This window comes from Nerophis lumbriciformis, linkage group LG25, assembly GCF_033978685.3.
Source record: "Nerophis lumbriciformis linkage group LG25, RoL_Nlum_v2.1, whole genome shotgun sequence".
Lineage (NCBI taxonomy): Eukaryota > Metazoa > Chordata > Actinopteri > Syngnathiformes > Syngnathidae > Nerophis > Nerophis lumbriciformis.
This window is the reverse complement of record NC_084572.2, coordinates 11,010,188-11,034,728: the sequence shown is the minus strand read 5'-3', so window position 1 is coordinate 11,034,728 and position 24,541 is coordinate 11,010,188. Positions and strand designations below refer to the sequence as shown.

The 24,541-nt window shown below is 39.9% G+C and overlaps 1 protein-coding gene across 2 annotated transcripts in view; it reads right to left on the bottom strand.

The window, feature by feature from the left end:
- usp43a (ubiquitin specific peptidase 43a) overlaps positions 1-24,541 on the bottom strand; it is a 283,302-nt gene that overhangs the window by 95,500 nt on the left and 163,261 nt on the right. For both annotated transcript variants that reach the window (XM_061983704.1, XM_061983705.1), the window contains exons 7-8: positions 13,449-13,620; positions 5,553-5,664 (exon numbers count right to left, since the gene is read on the bottom strand). In XM_061983704.1, coding sequence (XP_061839688.1) covers positions 5,553-5,664; positions 13,449-13,620 — 284 coding nt within the window. The remainder of the gene's footprint in view (positions 1-5,552; positions 5,665-13,448; positions 13,621-24,541) is intronic.

Genomic DNA, 24,541 nt, shown 5'->3' with positions numbered 1-24,541 from the left:
TTATTTTGATTGATATTGTAATAGAGATTAATTAAACGATTGTTCATTAATTTGAAAACATGAGTACTTATTGTGGGCAGCACGGTGGAAGAGGGGTTAGTGCATCCGCCTCACAATACGAAGGTCCTGAGTAGTCTTGGGTTCAATCCCGGGCTCAGGATCTTTCTGTGTGGAGTTTGCATGTTCTCCCCGTGACTGCGTGGGTTCCCTCCGGGTACTCCGGCTTCCTCCCACCTCCAAAGACATGCACTTGGGGATAAGTTGATTGGCAACACTAAATTGGCCCTAGTGTGTGAATGTGAGTGTGAATGTTGTCTGTCTATCTGTGTTGGCCCTGCGATGAGATGGCGACTTGTCCAGGGTGTACCCCGCCTTCCGCCCGATTGTAGCTGAGATAGGCTCCAGCGCCCCCCGCGACCCCAAAATGGAATAAGCGGTAGAAAATGGATGGATGGATGGAGTACTTATAGTACCCCCAAAACTCAACTTTAAATACAATTTAAAAAAAGGATAGGCTCCAGCGACCCCCCCGCCACCCCAAAGGGAACAAGCGGTAGAAAATGGATGGATGGATGGATATACATTAATAAAAAATAAAGTATAATATTACAAACCCCGTTTCCATATGAGTTGGGAAATTGTGTTAGATGTAAATATAAACGGAATACAATGATTTGCAAATCATTTTCAACCCATATTCAGTTGAATATGCTACAAAGACAACATATTTGATGTTCAAACTGATAAACATTTTTTTTTGTTGCAAATAATCATTAACTTTAGAATTTGATGCCAGCAACACGTTACAAAGAAGTTGGGAAAGGTGGAAATAAATACTGATAATGTTGAGGAATGCTCATCAAACACTTATTTGGAACATCCCACAGGTGTGCAGGCTAATTGGGAACAAGTGGGTGCCATGATTGGGAATAAAAACAGCTTCCCAAAAAATGCTCAGTCTTTCACAAGAAAGGATGGGGTGAGGTAAACCCCTTTGTCCACAACTGTGTGAGCAAATAGTCAAACAGTTTAAGAACAACGTTTCTCAAAGTGCAATTGCAAGAAATTTAGGGATTTCAACATCTACGGTCCATAATATCATCAAAAGGTTCAGAGAATCTGGAGAAATCACTCCACGTAAGCGGCACGGCCGGAAACCAACATTGAATGACCATGACCTTCGATCCCTCAAACGGCACTGTATCAAAAACCGACATCAATCTCTAAAGGATATCACCACATGGGCTAAGGAACACTTCAGAAAACCGCTGTCACTAAATACAGTTGGTCTCTACATCTGTAAGTGCAAGATAAAGCTCTACTATGCAAAGCGAAAGCCATTTATCAACAACATCCAGAAACGCCGCCGGCTTCTCTGGGCCCGAGATCATCTAAGATGGACTCATGCAAAGTGGAAAAGTGTTCTGTGGTCTGACGAGTCCACATTTCAAATTGTTTTTGGAAATATTTGACATTGTGTCATCCGGACCAAAGGGGAAGCAAACCATCCAGACTGTTATCGACGCAAAGTTCAAAAGCCAGCATCTGCGATGGTATGGGGGTGCATTAGTGCCCAAGGCATGGGTAACTTACTCATCTGTGAAGGCACCATTAATGCTGAAAGGTACATACAGGTTTTGGAACAACATATGCTGCCATCTAAGCGCCGTCTTTTTCATGGACGCCCCTGCTTATTTCAGCAAGACAATGCCAAGCCACGTTCAGCACGTGTTACAACAGCGTGGCTTCGTAAAAAAAGAGTGCGGGTACTTTCCTGTACCGCCTGCAGTCCAGACCTGTCTCCCATCGAAAATGTGTGGCGCATTATGAAGCGTAAAATACGACAGCGGAGACCCCGGACTGTTGAACGACTGAAGCTCTACATAAAACAAGAATGGGAAAGAATTCCACTTTCAAAGCTTCAACAATTAGTTTCCTCAGTTCCCAATCGTTTATTGAGTGTTGTTAAAAGGAAAGCCCATGTAACACAGTGGTGAACATGCCCTTTCCCAACTACTTTCGCATGTGTTGCAGCCATGAAATTCTAAGTTAATTATTATTTGCAAAAAAAAATAAAAGTTTATGAGTTTGAACATCAAATATCTTGTCTTTGTAGTGCATTCAATTGAATATGGGTTGAAAATGATTTGCAAATCATTGTATTCCGTTTATATTTACATCTAACACAATTTCCCAACTCATATGGAAACGGGGTTTGTATAATAATAGGAATAACAATACGTTTAAATAACCATAGCAATATAACAACAATTAAATTCAGCTCTTACCGTGATTTGAATTAAGTTGTTTTTTTTTACCTTTGGCACTTATTTTACCACGATAGTGTGTGATTTTTGTGCCAAATAAAATTTTATGAAATGTTTATTAACTAAATGCAAAAATCCTCACATTTATTGGTCCAATACATCTTTGGACAATTTAAAGTAGTATTTTGGGTCAAAGCATAATCATTTTGTAAATGTATCAATAAGTACTTGTTTAAGGTACTTTTTAAAACTTTTATTTTGGTAGCGCAATCAGACAGGATGTGGCGCATCGTGCTATTATTGTGAAGGGGGGAAGTGTGCTGTGCTGTTGTTCTCAGCTTGACGAGTAAAAAGGCAACTCACTTGAGGCTGTAAATAAAATAGAGAGCCTCTCAAGTTGCGACTGCTGTTTGTACATTGATGTTACATCGATGATGTCGTTCACAACAACACAAGCAGATGAGATGTGTTGTGGATGTGTGGCTTGTTCTTGCTAGCTTTAGCTTCGTATTTAGTCGCTGTTTCAATGGGCCGTCTCGATATTGTTTAGTTCAGGACAGGTTGGTTGAGTGTGTCGGGGATAGATAAGCTCTACCAGACACATTATTTTCCCAAACAAATTTTTTGTCTCCTCACAATGACAACATTTCACTCACTTTCATGTCAATTTCCCTGATATTCTGCGATTAACAGCAGATTAGGTTATATTGGCCAAATACGTGACTAACTCCGCGGTTACGTGAACGCGGAAATCACGAGCCTTACTTTTTTTTATTGAGTTTAGTCATTAGTGATCTGGCACACGAGCATTGTGCCAAATAAAAGTTGCAACCATGGTGATATCCCAAACTTCTAGTAGACATGCTCTTTTTTCACTCTTTCGCTCCTCCCCTCTGATTCACCGTCACGTTGCATGCACGCTGCACGGCACATTAATCGTTTTTTATTCAAATATTATATTTACATAATCGTTAAAAGCCATAACCGAAATCAAAATTCGAGTAATTGTCCAGTCCTAATCATTTTTGGGGTGACAATTAGATTCAGAATGGATTCTCAATTCAACACGATTCTTATAATATATTATTTGGTTTATAAATGATAATAAAAACATTTCAAAACAGGACACGGGTTATAAAAGATCCTCTTGGCTGCTGACGTACGATGTAAATGCGCAGGGTTGGCCTAAAAAATGTATTTTAAAAAAATATTTATTTTATTTACAAAAATCACAGAATGTTAATCAGTCTAATAAAAGAAATAGAGCAGCCCCAACCCAATACTAGCTTTACAAAACTTTGAAATATAGAATAGAATAGGACAAACAAATACAATACTAAAAAAATGGAAAACCAATTATTTATATTTATATTATATTAATCGTAATATTGATATCAAAAGACTTGTTTAATGTTTTTAATCCAAAAATAGATTCTTAAAAAATAAAATTAGCAAAAAAACAAACAAACAAACAAACAAACATATTATATGCATACATACATACATACATATATATATATATATCTATATATATATATATATATATATATATATATATATATATATATATATATATATATATATATATATATATATATATATATACATATACATACATACATACATACATATATATATGTATATATACTGCATATATATTTATATTTATATATATATATATATATATATATATATATATATATATATATATATATATATATATATATATATATCCTTTACCTGCTGCACCGAGCCCACTCACACCTGGATAAGGGAAATGGCGCTGTGAGGATCCTGTTCCTGAACTTCTCGAGTGCCTTTAATACTATCCAGCCCCGCCTTCTCCAGGCCAAGCTGGACAGAATGCGAGTGGACCCCTGCCTGGTTGCCTGGATTTCAGACTACCTCACCGATAGGCCACAGTACGTCAGACACATCTGACGCTGTGATCAGCAGCACCGGAGCACCACAGGGAACGGTGCTGGCCCCTCTTTTGTTCACCCTGTACACCGCTGACTTCTGCTAGAACTCAGAACTGTGTCACATCCAGAAGTACGCGGATGACACAGCCATTGTCAGGTGCATCAGGGACGGCAGAGAGGAGGAGTTTCGAAGGCTGGTGAGGGACTTTGTTGTCTGGTGCCACAGGAATCTCTTGCAGCTCAATCCGTCAAAGACCAAGGAGCTGGTCATTGACTTTGGGAGGTCGAGTCCAAGGTCACAACCTATTGTGATCGAGGTAGTCGAGGTACAGACCGTGGACTCATTCAAGTACCTCGGGGTGTGGGTGAACAATAAGCTGGACTGGACTGTTAACACGGACCACTTGTACAGGAAAGGACAGAGCAGACTGTACTTCCTGAGGAGGCTGAACTCCTTCAACGTCTGTAAAAAACTATTGTGGATGTACTACCAGTCTGTGGTTGCCAGTGTTCTGTACTACATCGTAGTGTGCTGGGGGGGCAGTACATCTAAGAAGGACAGCTCCAGACTGGAGAAACTGATCAGGCGGGCCGGTTTTACTATCGGAATAAAACTGGACTCACTGGTGACGGTGGCAGAGAAGAGGACTGTGGAAAAACTAGTGAGCATCCTGGATGATGCCAGTCACCCTCTGCATACCGTTGTCAGTAGCCAGAGGAGCCTGTTCAGTGCTAGACTACTTCATCCCAAGTGCAGGACTAATAGACTAAAAAACTCCTTTGTCCCACACGCCATTAGACTGTACAACTCCTCGCTGGGAGGGAGGGGGGTACTCAGATGACAGGGGATGCAAAACAATAACAGTGCAATCATTTTTCATAACATGGTCACTACTGTCTAGTTTCTCTTGTTATATTCTTATTTTACGGTTATATTTTTATTCTCATTGTTGCTTTATATTTTTATTCTTATTGTAATATTTTTCTATTTTGTTTCCATTTATACCCCCTTTATTTACTTTTACTTTTTAAATTCGATCTCAATTCTGTACACTGCTGCTGGAATTTTAATTTTCCTGAGGGAACTCTCCTGAAGAAATCAATAAAGTACTATCTATCTATCTATCTATCTATCTATCTATCTATCTATCTATCTATCTATCTATCTTTAAAAAGGTACATTGTACTTCCACTCCCATCATTCCTTGTGGTGAAAAATGTGTTTGAAACTAAATACAAGGTGAGTTGGCTTCCTGGGACGCAACAGTGATCAAGTTCAAAGAGCGCCTACTGCTAATTGAAAAATCCATCGCACCTCTTTTCTGGACCCCAGAAGTGAGAACCCTGGAGGTGATAACATTACCTGAGCCTGGGCTCTGTTCAGCATCAGATAATAGAGCTTGCTCAGGATACTTTGCTGCAGATGCTCCCAAGAGATGCTCCTGTCTTCAACCATGATGAATGGCGGCCCAAATCTACAGAGATTTTGGAAAAAAAGAAACTTATTATCTTTTTTTTTTTTAAATCCCCTAGGGAACATGTTGCTGTAAAACCCAGCGGACCTCTGACCACCTGATGAAGTGCTATTGGCCCTTGAGCATGTGTACAGAAAGCATGGAGAGTAAATGGGGCCATTTAGTGTGTGATGCCTGGAGCATTATCAAGGGAAAATGGGCACAAATCTGCATTCAATTGCCGTATTTTTCGGACTATAAGGCGCCCTTAAAATCATTTAATTTTCTCAAAAATCAACAGTGCGCATTATAACCCGGTGCGTCTAATGTACAGTATAATTCTGGTTGTGCTTACCGACCTCGAAGCAATTTTATTTGGTACATGGTGTAATGATAAGTGTGACCAGTAGATGGTAGTCACACATAAGAGATACGTGTAGACTGCAATATAACGCCAGTAAACAACACCAAAACTTTAAATGTTCCATTGAAAATGATTGGTGTTTATGGTGGTTACTCACCCGGTCTCAACAACACGTACGCGCAGGAAGCAACAAACAACACACAATTTGCAGTCATGTTGTTAATATGATAGAATATATATTCAATGACAGCTAACGGTAGCTATCCAAATTGCTATTATTGGCTAACAACACCTAAAGCTAATGAATGTGAATGTGTTACATAATTACGTAATTGCTCATTACGTACGAGAAGCCTTAAGAGGGCGGGATATACTGTGTAAAATACATTGAAAAGTTTGCACCCTTTAGGCATTTGTGTAATTGTTGCAAACAGCCCCTTTAACAGACGCAATTTACTTGGCAGACGTTTATCTATCAGGTTTAGTTTTAGCACACGCAAACTTTTAGTAAATCAGGCCCATAGTGTTTTAAATGGAGATTACATTCCTCATCGGTTCATTAAAACCATCATTAAATCTGTTTCCTGAGATCCAGGGTCAACGCAGCCGTCTACCAGCAAGTTTTAGAGCACTTCATGCTTCCTGCTGCTGACCTGCTCTATGGAGATGGAGATTTCAAGTTCCAACAGGACTTGGCGCCTGCACACAGCGCAAAATCTACCCGTGCCTGGTTTACGGACCATGGTATTTCTGTTCTAAATTGGCCCGCCAACTCCCCTGACCTTAGCCCCATAGAAAATCTGTGGGGTATTGTGAAAAGGAAGATGCAGAATGCCAGACCCAAAAACGCAGAAGAGTTGAAGGCCACTATCAGAGCAACCTGGGCTCTCATAACACCTGAGCAGTGCCAGAAACTCATCGACTCCATGCCACGCCGCATTAACGCAGTAATTGAGGCAAAAGGAGCTCCAACCAAGTATTGAGTATTGTACATGCTCATATTTTTCATTTTCATACTTTTCAGTTGGCCAACATTTCTAAAAATCCCTTTTTTGTATTAGCCTTACACAATATTCTAATTTTGTGACACACGGAATTTTGGATTTTCATTTGTTGCCACTTCAAATCATCAAAATTAAATGAAATAAACATTTGAATGCATCAGTCTGTGTGCAATGAATAAATATAATGTACAAGTTACACCTTTTGAATGCAATTACTGAAATAAATCAAGTTTTTCAAAATATTCTAATTTACTGGCTTTTACCTGTATATATATATATATATATATATATATGTCTTAATAAGGTTATCCAAAAAATAGTGCTCAATACCGTAGTAAAGCGCAATATATGTATGTGTGGGAAAAAAATCACAAGACTACTTCATCTCTACAGGCCTGTTTCATGAGGGGTTCCCTCAATCATCAGGAGATTTTAATGGAAGATTCACATACCATGGTTTATATAGGGCACAGAGTGGGTAGGTACAGGCTGGCGTAGGGGCGTGGTGATTGGCTCATGTGTTACCTAGGAGGTGTTTCCGTCTGTGGCGGCATGCTGATACAATTTCGCTGCGCTTGTTGAGGGATGACAGGACTGGACGGTATATAATAAACAGTTTCTCTTTCAAGCATAGGTTGCATCTTTTATTACCACTATTGTAAGGTGTGCTGGATGCAAGAATTTGCCATGTTATTGAATATTCAACATTATTGTCTTTGAGGTCCCAAATGTGTTTGCTGAGTTCTGTGGTATTCCGCAGGTTTTGGTTCCTGAAAGAAGCCTTGTGATTGTTCCATCAGGTTTTAAACTCTCCCTCGGTTAATCCTACATATGTGTCGGATGTGTTAATGTCCTTGTGTGTTACCTTAGATTGGTAAACAACTGATGTTTGTAAGCACCCCCCGTTGAGAGGGCAATCAGGTTTCTTGCGGCAGTTGCAGCCTTTGTTGGTTTTGGAGTCGCTCTGCCGTTCTCTTTGAAAATTTGGCATATGCGCTTCTTGGAAACACCTCCTAGGTAACACATGAGCCAATCACCACGCCCCTACGCCAGCCTGTACCTACCCACTCTGTGCCATATATAAACCATGGTATGTGAATGCTTCCATTAAAATCTCCTGATGATTGAGGGAACCCCTCATGAAACAGGCCTGTAGAGATGAAGTAGTCTTGTGATTTTTTTCCCCACACATACATACATATATATATATATATATATATATATGTATGTATGTGTGGGAAAAAAATCACAAGACTACTTCATCTCTATATGTATAAGAAAAAAATGACAATTCCTCAGTTCCTCCTTTTATGCATAAAACATATTTTATCTACAAAAAAAAAAGTATTTTTAGTTTTGGCAACGTATCCTGGGATCATGTCAACATGAATTTAGAGATGGCGTCTAATTTATGGGTGCCTGCGAGACTGCTTGTCATAGACGGTGCCTTTGAACAACACTGTCACGCTCATTTGGTGTGTATTTCTCCTCATCACTTTGTGGTTTCGAGGTAACGTTAGTACTTTGTTGCATAGCAGGTGAAGAGGAAGACCCTGTGGTGAATAATTGGGCTGGAGCTCCCTCACCTGGACACACTTTATGCCAGCAGAAGAAGGCCAACAATATTTCCATAGACCACACACACCCTGGTAACGCCATCTTTGAACCAATTCAGAACCATTAGGTCCACCACTGACAAGCTGAGAACAAGAGCGGTGGCCATTATATCCACCTTTTGCACACTCAGACCTTTTTAAATCGCAAAGATATTGTTTGCAATGCTTGGTATCTTTATTCATTTTTTAAGTGAGATATTTGCATATTTTATATTTCGTACCTATATTTACATGGCTGCTAATCTTTTATTACAAAAAACTGGAGAAGTCAGCATATTTTTATTTAACATTTATGTTGACAATTTAGACGATTCTGATTAATTTTAACACTGTACTCTTCATGCCGTGATAAAGTGATAAAAAAGATTAAGCGTGTTCAAGTCGCTACCGACGACTTGTTGGCGGCATGTTTGGCAGATTATCGTTGTTCGGTCAGTGTCTGAATTTTTAATCCAAACCAAAGTCTTTTTGGCACCAATTCTTCTTTGGGTTTTGTTGGTTTAGCTTCCATTGAGCTTTCCATCTCTGCTAGTACCACAATACTACATTGTTGAAATCCATATTGGCACCGGCTCTTGGCGTGAAGTTCTTTCCAAAGAGTTTGTCATGATCCGTTGCCTTGGATCATGTCTTGCTTGTGTTTTGAGTATTATTTTTCCTTATGTTTGGTGTTTGGTATGGTTTTCCGCGATCCCGGCTTCCCTTGTTTACTTTCGGTTGCCAGAAGCAATAGCTACACACCTGCCCTAATTTTATGACTATAAGCCGCAGATGTATACGTTTGAGTTATTTACACAGTAAGATTCCGTAATTCTGTAAATGTCTATAACACGGCAGTAAAACAGCTGATCAAACAAAACAGAAGTCATCGTCATGGACCCACGAGCTGCGGAAGCTAGCTCTCCAATCATTTGAACAAACTTAATAACTCCACGGTGACGTTTTGGTGAATTTACGAAACTGAAACCATACAAAAAGAATGCCATTGTAAGTTATAATAATAATGTAGTAATAATACTAAAAAAGACACTCGTAAACGTGTTAGCAAATTAGCTCATGCTAACGATGTTAGCGTGATTACATTACAATAGTAAGTACAAATATGTATGAAAACGGACGGTTTAGTAAGTAGAAACTGTTTAATGGAATACTGTCAAACTTACAAACGTTGCTTGGAGTAATGACTAAAGAATCGATATGGGTAGAACGATATGTATGGCTAGAACAGGGGTCGACAACCTTCACCATACAAAGAGCCATTTGAGCCCATTTCACACCAAAAAAAACCCACCGAGAGCCGCAAACTCCGTTTGATCCCTAAAATGACTTATAGTTTCACTCCACTTATAAAATAGCATTTATGAAATCAAACTCTCGACAGAAAAAGACTAACCAAGTTTATTTGCTCTGATCAGTTTTCCGCAGCAGTTCCAAAACTGTTCTTTTTTGGTCATCATTTGGTATTTTTTTTTGCAAATGCTGTGTGTTTGTTCTGGAAAGTCTTCAACATTTGATTTTTTGTTGTTGTTTTCTATTTTCTCTCTAAATATTAAACACATATGAACCAACCTCGTCAACAGTGAAGGAAAACGAATCTGTCCATGAAGCATTAAATGTTGTATTTTCCGTCAATTGCTAGTTTACCGGATGTTGACCGCTAAAAACAATACAATTGCTTGGCAACAAAAGATGACACATAGGGGGTGTGACATACATTTCGATCGACAAAATCTTAAAATACGTTTTTTTTTATATTACAAGATCACAGAACGGTCCAAAATAACAAATGTAACAATAAAATAAACTAACCAAATAAAATAGAATTAATTAAAATTAAATAGCCATTATTTATTGACATTTTGTGTCAAAGGCAAGCCAAAGGGAACCAGGCAGAGGCATGAAAGAGCCGCAGGTTGCAGACCCCTGGCCTGGAGGAATCAACGACACTGGTTGAAAAAACAAACAAACACTGCAGGTAAATGGAAGGACCCTGCAGCACCTGCAGTGAGCAAACTCGTCCAAAAGATGGCGCCATAGCACAACAAATAAACACCCTCTCAGTGTTTTTGCTTGCATCAGCTAGCCAAGTTAGGTACGTGGTTCGGTAAGCTACTACAATTGTTAAGACCTGTTTTTGTATGCTATGCTAAGCTATGCTGAGCTAGCTTTGAGCCTTTGGTGTGCTTCCTGCTGCATGTCGTTTTCGCAATTTAACTTCTTGGGGGATTAGAAAACATATCGTATATGCAAGCTTGCGTTCCTCCCTGTCCCTGTTCCAGCCCATCGCTACCATGCGACCAGGTAATGACAAAGTTCTTTCCAATGCTCCTGCAAAGTAGCAGTGTTGCTGCAGTTACATTAGGTGCAACCTCGACCTTGAAATTCACGATGTAAACAATAGGGAATGATCATCATAGACAATTTTATGTCATACTACGATAAACAGTATATTGTTACATCGCACAGCACATTTACAGCAGGGGTTCTGAACCTTTTTTACCTCGGTGTCTAACTTTTTCACCACAGAGGGACTTGCGGCCCACTCAAATATTAACACTGAATATGTAATTTTACCCTTGATTTTAAAAGTATTCGATAATTGCGATCCGGGAGATCGCCAAAAGCCGCTGCCTGACCAGGGCTCAGAAAATCTGTACTCCCACCAAGGACTGTTTTCACTGCTGGACTCTAGAAAGAGGTTCTGCAGCCTCCGTAGCAGAACCTCCAGGTTTTGTAACAGATTCCCTCAGGCCGTAAGACTCTTGAACGCATCCCCTCAATTACCCCCCAAAACAACAATAGAGACAATATAACATACATCCGTAAACGTGGATGAATATGCAAAAGTGCAATATATTTTTCTGTACAGTAAATCTATTTATTTATATCTCCACCTTATTGCTCTTTTATCCTGCACTACAACGAGCTTATGCAACGGAATTTCGTTCTTATCTGTACTGTAAAGTTCAAATTTGAATGACAATAAAAATGAAGTCTAAGTCTAAGTCTAATTATATCTTACCTAAAAACCTTGTCAAATGATATGAAAGTATGTGTTAATTACAATATTATCAAGGTTTATGGTCAGGCTGATTGCAAAAATTAATAATCAAATATACTGCTAAATAAGTAACTTGGAAAAACTGATGAAAAATAAATTTTTCATACAAGTACGCAGTGCTAAAGTAAAAAGATTCTAACTAAATCAATGAAAAATAATAATAATGAACATGAGTCTAATTATACTGTCAATTAATTGGAATTGCAAATGAAAATACAGATTCGCTGCTTTAGTCATAATTTTTGCGCTTAAGAAACTTTACTATGTCTTTAGTTCCAGACTTCATCTGTTTGTTTGATATTTTCATTACTGCCACAAGTGGTATAAAAGTGTCGACCTGAAAAAGTGATATTTTAAGGCGGCCCTCTAGGGGGCACTCATGGCGCAACAGTGTTTAAGAAACATCGCTCTACAGCAGGGGTCTCAGACACGCGGCCCAATTGCGGCCCGCGAGACGTTATTTTGCGGCCCGCACCTTAATATGAAAGTTTAATGTTAGTGCGGCCCGACAGTTTTATATGAATGGCACTTGACAGCGTCATACTTGCCAACGCTCCCGATTTTTCCGGGAGACTCCCGAATTTCAGGGCAACCATTCTCCCGAATGTCTGCTGATTTTCACCCGGACAACAATATTTTGGCGTGTCGTGATGGCACTGCCATTAACGCCCTCTACAACCTGAACAGACAGTGTGCCAGCCCAGTCACATGTTGTGTTTGGCTTCTACAGACACACACATAAGTGACTGCAAGACATACTTGATCGACAGCCATACAGGTCACACTGAGGGTGGTCGTATAAACAAGTTTAACACTGTTACAAATATGTGCCACATTGTGAACCCACACCAAACAAGAATGACAAACACATTTCGGGAGAACATCCGCACTGTAACACAACATAAACACAACAGAACAAATACCCAGAATCCCTTGCAGCACTAACTCTTCCGGGCTACAATGTACACCCCCGCTACCACCAGACCCTGCCCCCCCTCCAGGCGTCGGTTGAGGTGGGGGGAGGGAAGGTGGTAGCGTGGGGTGTACATTGTAGCGTCCCGGAAGAGTTAGTGCTGCAAGGGGTTCTGTTGTGTTTGTTTATGTTGTGTTACAGTGCGGATGTTCTCCCGAATTGTGTTTGTCATTCTTGTTTGGTGTGGATTCACATTGTGGCGCATATTTGTAACAGTGTTAAAGTTGTTTATACGGCCGCCCTCAGTGTGACCTGTATGGCTGTTGATCAAGTATGCTTTGCATTCACTTACGTGTGTATGCAGAAGCCGCATAAATTATGTGACTGGGCCGGCACGCTGTCTGTATGGTGAAAAAGGGAAGCGACGACAGGTTGTAGAGGACGTTAAAGGCAGTGCCATCACGGCACGCCCTCAATATTGTTGTCCGGGTGAAAATCGGGACAATTTCGGGAGAATGGTTGCCCCGGGAGATTGTCGGGAGGGGCACTGAAATTCGGGAGGGTTGGCAAGTATGTTGCTAGGGCGGGATAGCCATTCAAAGAAGGTGAATTCATTAAAAAGTGCATGTTAGGTTTTTTTAAGAAATATTTTCTTGTGGCCCAGCCTCAACCAGTTTCTGCATCCAGTGGCCCCCAGGTAAATTGAGTTTGAGACCCCTGCTCTACAGTATATGCGGAAAAAAAAAATCCAAAACCGCCTCAGACAACCCTTGAAAAATGGGTCAAGTTCAAAGTCTGTATGTTTTGAGACATTGTCAACGCCTGCCTATTTCTTTTACAAGCTCACCTGACAGCCTGCTGGCCGGATCCAGATGTGTTGCAGAGGAGGAGCAGAACCTTCGCCGAAGAGCCGCCCTGGCTCAGGTATTCAGTGGACAGTGTGCTGGACGATGGCAACCTTTGACCTCCAGACCCAGCCGTGGAGCTATAGGGGGAATTGGGGAGGCTATGGTGATACCCTGAAGAGAGAAGAGCATACGGGAGGAAACTTTTATATGATCATACGGCATACACTCACAAGCCACAATGTTAATCAAAATTGTTCAATACAATTAAAATATGAAAACAAAAATGATTTAAAAAGTATGTAAATAGGGTATAATATAATTAATTATACTTAAGAATACTATAAGAGTATGTTAATTATTGTGGTTGTAGTTTGCAGCAACCATGTACCGTAATCACCTCTTAGTTAGCAACATAACTTAAAAATGTATGAGTGGATATTGAGGATATGATTTAAGTTACGAGGCTGAATTCTGTGTGTGTGTGTGTGTGTGTGTGTGTGTGTGTGTGTGTGTCTATGTGTGTATTTTAGCGGTTCCGCCTGAACCCACAGAGAGAAAGACAATGGAAGACTGACAAAAGCAGAGGTGACAAACCCAAGGCCCGGGGGCCAGATCTGGCCCGCCACATCATTTAACGTGGCTCGCAAAAGCCTGGAAACAATATGCGTCAATGAAATACTTTAAATGTATTTGTTCTTTGTATTTTGACAGAAAAAAATTGCATATATTTTTTATTCGATCAGATATGAAGTAACAAATTAAGTTGTCCTTTCCTAAAATGAAAATAGATGCTTAAATATCTGTATGAATCTGTAATAATAATGTTTTCCACATTGATAATGTAATATTTTGTTACATTTGTATGAGTTTAGGTTGGAAAGTAGTTATAACCTGTTAATTTCGTGTTTCCTAATAATGTAACAAATATTATATTGTCATACTACATATTACAAACTTTTTTTGTTGGAATAAAAATAAATATCTGACTTATGATTTCAAAGCAAATTGTCCATTAAATTGTACATGGTTTAAACAACTATATATTTGAAAAAAAAAAAAAAAACACTGGCTGTACAGTCGCCAGAATTTTACCCGAAGAGAAAGTAGTGGTAACATTTTCTATTTAAAAATGCAGCAACCATAGATTTTACAGTAAAAAAAACATCCGCTCTGTCACTAGAATTTGACCGTAAAATATGGTGGTACCCCTTTTCCAGTAATATGCTATTAAAAAACAACAACAAAAAAAACATCTTTTTCTTCTTCTTACATTTAAATGTTAAAAAATGTTTTCAAAAATATAATGATCAAATGCAAAAGCAATTGTGTAATAATGTCATCCTTATTTATTAATATTCATTTATTACTGACTATTAAAAGAGAGTAGCCATAACTGCGATGTGGCCCCTAGAGGGTTCATTCCGTTTATTTAATTTCTCTCATGCAGCCTGTTTGGAAGCGACAGACGAACAAAACAAAGAAGCACAGACATGGCATTTATCATTTTATCCTTCGATCAGTTACCTGCACCAGGAGGTTACAGTATGTATGTATCTGTCTGTCTGTCTGTCTGTTTGTTAGTCAGCAACATACCTCAAAAAGTTATGAGCACATTTTTATGAAACTTTCAGGAAATGTCAGAAATTAGATAAAGAACAAGTGTTTACATTTTGGCGGTGATTCGTATCACTGTCTAAGTCAGGGGTCTGCAACCCGTGGCTCTGGAGGAAGAAGGGCGCTCTTCCGCCTCCCTGTTCTGGCGCCCTCATATTTCTTTAACCCCATAGGAAGAAAAGTCAGCATTTTTTAAAAGAGCTCTATAATTTCCGACCGTCAGTGAGGCTGTGACTGTGCACAGGCTGAGCTCTGAGGCGCATGGAAGGCAAGTAAAAGAGAGTGTGTTTATTTCAGCTTCTCGAGTGTGCAACCCCTCCGGTAAGCTAACATTGAATACTTGCCCAAAAAAAGAAAAGAGAAAAAGAGTTTGATTTCACATGCACCGAATGCTTTTCCTGTAAAATAAAAATAAAAACGACGAAAACGTTTAAAAGTTGGTAGGTTTTGCAGCTCTATACCAGTGTTTTTCAACCTTTTTTGAGCCAGGGCACAATTTTTGCGTTGAAAAAACCCGGAGGCACACCACCAGCAGAAATCGTTAAAAAACGAAACTCAGTCGACAGTAAAAAGTCGTTGTCACAATTGTCGGATATGAATTCAAACCATAACCATAACCAAGCATGCATCACTATAGCACTTGTCTCAAAGTACTGTCACCACCTGTCACATCACCCTGTGACTTATTTTGAGTTTTTCTGTGTTTTTCTGTAGTGTTTTAGTTCTTGTCTTGCGCTCCTATTTTGGTGTTGATTGTCATGTCATGTACAAATGTACTTTGTGGACGTTGTCTGCTCCACACGCTGTAAGTCTTTGCTGTCGTCCAGCATTCTGTTTTTGTTTACTTTGTAGCCAGTTTAGTTTTAGTTTCGTTCTGCATAGCTTTCCCTGAGCTTCAATGCCTTTCCTTAGGGGCACTCACCTTTTGTTTATTTTTGGTTTAAGCATTAGATACCTTTTTACCTGCACGCTGCTTCCCGCTGTTTCCGACATCTACAAAGCAATTAGCTACCGGCTGCCACCTACTGATATGGAAGAGTATTACACGGTTACTCCGCTGAGCTCCAGACAGCACCGACACTCAACAACAACACATCATTTGCAGACTATAATTACTGCTTTGCAAAAAATATTTTTAACCTAAATAGGTGAAATTAGATAATCTCCCACGGCACACCAGACTGTGTCTCACGGCACAGTGTGCCGCGGAACAGTGGTTGAAAAACACTGCTCTATACTACTTTTCTTTAGTGGAACATGTGGCAAAATGTCTCTTTTGATAGTCAAGGTTGCAGACCCGTGGTCTAGATTCAGGATTTTTCACTATAGGAGATAGTGCTTGGCAGAGGTCTCTGCTCTCCAAGTGCTTGCCTGTTTATGGTCCTTATTAAAATAGGAGGAACTGAACATTGGATGCAACCCTCGGTATGATAATGTGACAATGACAAGTACCACAATAACCAATACATTCAATATTAATAGATTAGATTAGTTTTTTGCACAGGTGTCTGTTATTGCACAGCAGAAATGTCCCCCGCTCACATGCAAATCACAAATACCGCCGTTTCCCATGCACGTACATGACTCAAGCGGCTGCTAAGGGCCCCACGGCCACGAGTAGGCCCCCAAACACTGACATCATTATCATTAGTCGTGGCTAGTACCATACCCACCCACAACAGCTCATCCGCACACACACTGATGGAAAATGGTAAATGGATAGAGGCAATGTCAACTTTTTCCATAGAAACAAAAACTTAGATACTTAATGAACAGGAATACAAGGCCTGTTCAATCCAAACTGAGCAGTATTATCTTTACAACAACACGCTAACAACTTTGTGATATAGGATATATATATATATATATATATATATATATATATATATATATATATATATATATATACTGTAAATAGAGATGTATTTTGTTGCTTTAAAATGTAATATCGGAAATTATCGGTATCGTTTTTTTTATTATCAGTATCGTTTTTTTATTTTTATTAAATCAACATAAAAAACACAAGATACACTTACAATTAGTGCACCAACCCAAAAAACCTCCCTCCCCCATTTACACTCATTCACACAAAAGGGTTGTTTCTTTCTGTTATTAATATTCTGGTTCCTACATTATATATCAATATATATCAATACAGTCTGCAAGGGATACAGTCCGTAAGCACACATGATTGTGCGTGCTGCTGGTCCACTAATAGTACTAACCTTTAACAGTTAATTTTACTAATTTTTATTAATTACTAGTTTCTATGTAACTGTTTTTTATTGTTTTACTTTCTTTTTTATACAAGAAAATGTTTTTAATTTATTTATCTTATTTTACTTTATTAATTTTTTTAAAAAGGACCTTATCTTCACCATACCTGGTTGTCTAAATTAGGCATAATAATGTGTTAATTCCACGACTGTATATATCGGTATCGGTAATTAAGAGTTGGACAATATCGGAATATCGGATATCGGCAAAAAAGCCATTATCGGACATCCCTAACTGTAAACCTTTCCATCAACTTCACCAGGTGGGTCAGAAGTAATACATAGTGGGGTTCTCACACTCTCACTTTCACCCTCCGTTTCAGTCCCCACTTTCCAACCGTGCCGCCCGTTCTTTAAGTCGAGGAAGATGAGCACAATCCCAGTGGAGCGCAGTAAGTGCAATGTCAATTTGAAGAAAAACACTCAACATTGCCTCTTTTTTTAATCTCCACACTCTTTGTGGTACTTTATCACTGCAGTTGTATAAAAAGTTAAAAGTTAAAAGTACCACTGATAGTCACACACACAGTAAGTGTGGCAAGATTACTCTCTGCATTTGACCCATCCCCTTGTTCCACCCCCTCGGAGGTGAGGGGAGCAGTGAGCAGCAGCGGTGGCCACGCTCGGGAATCATTTTTGCTGATTTAACCCCCAATTCCAACCCTTGATGCTGAGTGCCAAGCAGGGAGGTAATGGGTCCCATTTTTATAGTCTTTGGTATGACTCGGCCGGGGTTTGAACTCACGACCTACCGATCTCAGGGCGGACACTCTAACCAACAGGCCACTGAGTTAAGTTATGGTACAGATACTGTAATGTTGTCCAGAGTACATTTATTTTTTTGCCTTAATATTAAATATCTGCCTGCTTGCTGTGTCCAAAAAACGTATAAAATACTGCATTTGCGTTGTCAAGTGTACATTTATTTGTTTGATTTTTTTATTAAATATATGCCTGCTTGCTATGTGCAAAAAATGAATACAATTGATGTGCATTCGTGTGTATTCTAACGCCACACACAGGACTGGATTATTCAGTGAGCAAAGTAGCAACATTCTAACATCTGATGCTAAACAAACATCTTACAATATGCATTTGGGAATCATACACCTTTTAAAGTCAGATTCAAGCACTTGTTCAAGCTTAACAACTACTTACAGCATACCCGTACATAATATGCGCACTAAAATGATGCTAACTTTGTTTTGTTGAATCCGCTTTTACCTTTGAATATGTAGCTTGTGGAGTAGGTGATTATCGTATTTGCCGGACGATAAGCCGTTACTTTTTCCCTACGCTCTGAACCCAGCAGCTTATAAAACGGTGCTGGTAATGGATTGTATTTTCTCCGCTCACACGCCATAATGTTTTGTGTTTGACAAATGGTTTCCAAAAAACACCCACAGAGACACTGAAAAGGTGTGTGTGGAGGGGGGCGTGGTCGGCGCGCCGCCTGCAGGAATGGGTTGTGTATGGCCCGGCCTCGAAGCCAGCGACAGGTGAGTGGATTGCCAGCTGCGGCGGGTTATTTAATCACCTGTCGCCTTTATTAGTAGCAGCCGGACCGAGGTGGGAGCCAGAGAGACTGAGGAAAAGCCCATGAATATTTATGCAAATAGAACAGTGTTGTACCCTGAAATCCGTGCTCTCGTGGCAGTGTGTGTTGGTCCGAAGAACCCACTAGAGGGCAACCTCTACAGTGTGTTATTGTTTGTGCTGTGGCGCAATGTTTTGGACGAGTTCGCTTATTGCATGTGCAGAGAGTTGAATGTCTACAGTATTTACTTCTTTTCCGTGCCTTGAACCGGAAGTACAAGTGTCATTCCGTCTACAAGTCATCCATTGTGTTTCTGTTTGTATGGATGCATCATTCATTACTCCAAGCAACGTTTGTAGGTTTTACAATACAACTAAAACAATTCATACTTACCGGAACTAAACAGTCAAATAAAGTAGTGTTTTCATGCATATTTGTATGTGTCATCGTAATGTAATCAATCTAGCATCGTTAGCATTAGCTATTACGCTAACACGTTTACGAGTGTCCGTATTAGTAATAAAAACTTACAATGCCATACTTTTTGTTTTGTTTCAGTGTCACAAATTGCTCAGTAAATTCACCAAGATGTCACCGTGAAGTTATTGAGTCAGTTTAGCTGATTGGAGAGCTAGCTTCTGCAGCTAGTTGTTACGGCTCAGACTTCTGCCGCCGCCGCCGCCTCTCATCCATCTGTGCGCTCCAGTGAGAGCACCGCGGGCCATGCCCACAGGCAACGTGCGGAGGTGCGGGCGCACCTCCGCACGGCTGCAGGAGATCTGCAATCAGCGCACCTGCCCGTGATGAGCGATCAGCCTTCTTAAGACAGCGCAACCTTCATTCTGAAAATGTTAATTTCCCCTCAGGGATTAATAAAGTATTTCTGATTCTGATTCTGTTCCAGGGCCAGAACGTAACCATCTATTTGTGTACCGTAAGCCGACTAACCCTGCTATATGCTCTCTCTCTGTGTTTTCCCCTCCGTGTTTCATTGTGTCTTCCCTGTCGTCCTCCCCAGCAGTCTGCCTTCGTTCCCACGTCGACGAGCTGTGCGTCTCGTCAGTCCTTGTTTTCTCTGCTTCCCGGACTGCCTCCTCGATCCTCGACCCCCGCTTGGACACGGACCTCCTACGCCCTGCTTAGCCCCCGACTTCCTGTTTGCTTCACGGACATAGGAGTCTACCCAGCCCCCTTTGGACTCCCCTCTCACTCAAACATTTAAGGTAACCCTCAACAGTTAATTAATACACATAGTCGCACACCATACACTCTCTTGGATTTTGTCACACTCCATTCTCTAGTTGATTTATAGTTTATTTGATATTATTGGTTGTTATTATTTATATAGTGTATATATATAATAAAATATAGAGCTTCTACGCCCCTTTGTGGTCTGTGCCGTCTCTACTCCTCCCGTACGTAACACTAGTGGGTTCGTGACGATGACTTCGGTTTTATTTGATCAGCCATTTTACTGCCGTATTACAGGCACTGTTTGGAAACTGTTACAGTATGTAAATAAACAATTACAAAATCTTTCTATGCAAATCACAAATTTTGCAATGTATATATATATATATATATATATATATATATATATATATATATATATATATATATATATATATATATATATGCGGCTTGAAAATGGAAAAACATTTTTTTCTTTTAAGATTAAGTGTGTGCGGCTTATATACTGGTGCGCTCTATAGTCCGGATAATACTGTAATTCATACTTTATTAAAATCGCTAAATTCAAATTCATTTTTTAAGAAAAAAAAACTGTGTCCATCTTTGTGCTTACTTGCTGCACTTATGTGTCATACGGCAGCAGCCAAGATCTTTTATGTTTTTTACCTGTGGCCTGTTTTAAAAAGGTTTTATTATAATTTTCAAACCAAATAATATAGTGCAAGAATCGATTCTGAATCGCCTATTAAGTACCTTTGTATTTGTAGTTATTTCATATGTCACATTATATGTACATTGTGTTTGGTTTTTGGACACACTTTAACATGCCATGCCCGAAAAGGAGTAGGGAGAAGGAGAGATTATTTAATCCTACCCCTTTTTTTATGTCTCAGCAAACACTGAACACTTCCTGTGTTTAAATTAGCCCTGTCAAACGATTCAACTTTTCAATTTGATTAATCACATGGTTGTTGTGGATTAATTTTGATTAATCCCGATTAAAAATCCATTTTGAAAGAGCTAATTGACTCAAGAAAGAAGGGAATATACATGCTTGACAATTAGTTTAATTTGGTGGGTGCGGCTTATATATCGGTGCACTCTGTAGTCTGGAAAATACGGTACTTCTATTTAGTCCTATCTGGTTTCTTCCCTCATTCAGGGCCTGCAAGTCGCTTATTGCCTCTGCATCCCGGGATCACGGCTACAGCAACACAATATTGTTTCTTAAACTGTCTCATTTTCATGGATCGATTTCCTTGGTCAATCCCTTGCATAATTTAACTCGACACTCTAAATTGCTCAAAGATTTTAGTGTTGTGTGAATATAAAGATGTTTTAAATGTAATCTTTCTCATACCGCATAATTTAAACTATAAATAGTTATTTTGTTTTATGTAATGGTAGAGAGAGAGAAGAAAATTCAGTTTTAAAGGGGAACATTATCACCAGACCTATGTAAGCGTCAATATATACCTTGATGTTGCAGAAAAAAGACCATATATTTTTTTAACCGATTTCCGAACTCTAAATGGGTGAATTTTGGCGAATTAAACGCCTTTCTATTATTCGCTCTCGGAGCGATGACGTCACAACATGACGTCACATCGGGAAGCAATCCGTCATTTTCTCACTTTCGTCGGTGTGTTGTCGGAGGGTGTAACAACACGAACAGGGACAGATTCAAGTTGCACCAGTGGCCCAAAGATGCGAAAGTGGCAAGAAATTGGACGAAATTTGTTCAAAATACGAGGGTGTGGGGAAAGCCGACGAAATGGTCAGTCGTTTGTTCCGCACACTTTACCGACGAAAGCTATGCTACGACAGAGATGGCAAGAATGTGTGGATATCCTGCGACACTCAAAGCAGATGCATTTCCAACGATAAAGACCCTAGCTTCCCTGGCCTGCTGACATCAACTCCAAAACTGGACAGATCAGCTTTCAGGAAAAGAGAGCGGATGAGGGTATGTCTACAGAATATATTAATTGATGAAAACTTTATTCATTACTCGCGGTTTTACGTAAATTATTATACATAAACTGTGTTTACCAATAATTTAGCTTAAAAACATTTATTTTTTTCAATCATTCGAGTACATTCGGGTAGTCTTGTGTAATGCAGTATTTTGTGTCTATTTAGGTATGGTTAACCTGAGTGCTGAAATCGTGGAAAAATATATGTTCTTAGCGCGCCTGAAATGGGCTGTCTGCACTCTCAAAGTGCATGTTGTTGCCAAATGTATTTCATATGCTGTAAACCTAGTTCATAGTTGTTAGTTTCCTTTAATGCCAAACAAACACATACCAATCGTTGGTTAGAAGGCGATCGCCGAATTCGTCCTCGCTTTCTCCCGTGTCGCTGGCTGTCGTGTCGTTTTCGTCGGTTTCGCTTGCATACGGTTCAAACCGATATGGCTCAATAGCTTCAGTTTCTTCTTCAATTTCGTTTTCGCTACCTGCCTCCACACTACAACCATCCGTTTCAATACATGCGTAATCTGTTGAATCGCTTAAGCCGCTGAAATCCGAGTCTGAATCCGAGCTAATGTCGCTATAGCTTGCTGTTCTATCCGCCATGTTTGTTTGTATTGGCATCACTGTGTGACGTCACAGGACAATGGACGAGTGTATATAACGATGGTTAAAATCAGGCACTTTGAAGCTTTTTTTAGGGATATAGCGTGATGGGTAAAATTTTGAAAACAACTTCAAAAAATAAAATAAGCCACTGGGAACTGATTTTTAATGGTTTTAACCCTTCTGAAATTGTGATAATGTTCCCCTTTAAGCAAAAATGTTACTTCCCTGCTTGTTCTTCCATTGATTGTATATTAAAATCTACAATGCTCTTAAACATCAATTATAAGCACAAAACCATCGGGTCAGACACACAAAAAAAGGCGTGGCACCTGCTCAGTGGCCTTGTGGTTAGAGTGTCCGCCCTGAGATCGGTAGGTCGTGAGTTCAAACCCCGGCCGAGTCATACCAAAGACTATAAAAATGGGACCCATTACCTCCCTGCTTGGCACTCAGCATCAAGGGTTGGAAATGGGGGTTAAATCACCAAAATGATTCCCGAGCGCGGCCACCGCTGCTGCTCACTGCTCCCCTCACCTCCCAGGGGTTGAACAAGGGGATGGGTCAAATGCAGAAGACAAATGTCACCACACCTAGTGTGTGTGTGACAATCATTGGTACTTTAACTTTAAACAACTTGCTGAACTCCGTCAAGAACAATGCACATTACAGCGGTGACAAAAATACCCACTGTGGGGCTCAGCCCCCTCATGGGTCAAAGGTCGTGGCAGTAAACAAGCATCAGTGGCCAGACGCACCACCTGAGCCCTTTGTTGAGGGTAAAGAGCAAGATGAGAGGAAAAAAACAGCTTGCAATCTTATTCCAGTCCCTGCTTTTTCCAGAAATATCTCACCTACAATGACAGCTCTTTTTGCAATCACACAGTAACCACCAGGAAATAGTATAAGTCATGCAGTTTTCATAATCCTGTTTTGGTCTCTTCTCAAATGCATCACATTCAGAAAGATTCTGCTGCTACCCTGTGGTGGCAGAAGCACATTGCAAAGACGGCTTCAGACTTTATCTCCTCGTTGACCAATTGAGATGACAATATGCAAGTGATGGTTTGTATTTTAGAATCATGCATGAAGATCATTCGCCGTACATTATTGTGAGCTTAAGTGTTTCTAAGAAAATGACGCAGGAAGCAGGGGTCTTTTTGTTTTCCAGGCCAAGGACCCCCAAACTGATGGAGAGATGGAGCAGGGACCCCCCCTATCCTGTATACCATTACCATGGTCTATCCTGATGACTATTATGAAACACCAACACAGTATCAGTGCTAATACACCTACCGGTAGTTAGAACCTTTTACGTTTTACGTTTTTATTGGCATCGACTGAATCTTGCCGGTCCTACCGGGTACTGATTCATGTAACATCCGTGCCATGTTACCGTACCGCACTCCGGCACTTGGCCATCACTCAGCAGCACTGAGAGCTTACTCGGCCAAACTACGACGAGGTAATGTTGCAAATTTCAATGCCAAAGAAGAAAATTACTCAACAAATGCTCCCATGTAAGTAAAGTAAGGCTCCACTTAACCAGAAATGTGCTAGCTCGATGCTAATATACTTTGGCTTTCCTCTTGACATGCGACTGATTAGCATTAGCAATTTTACATGGCGATTTCAACACCTCCAAGTTTGTTAACGAAAACTACAACTAAGATGCAAGTTATAATCGAACAGCTGGAGTGTAATAAATACAATACATACAGTATTAACACTTTTTAGGGCGCAACAAAAGACTAAATTCAGCAGACACTGAACTGGCTAGCCAACACACCATAAACCATACACTACTGCCATCTAACATCTTGGACTCGCAACTGTAATTGCAACTTAATGTATTACGTGCAATGGAGACTCAAACATTTTCTAATATAACAAGA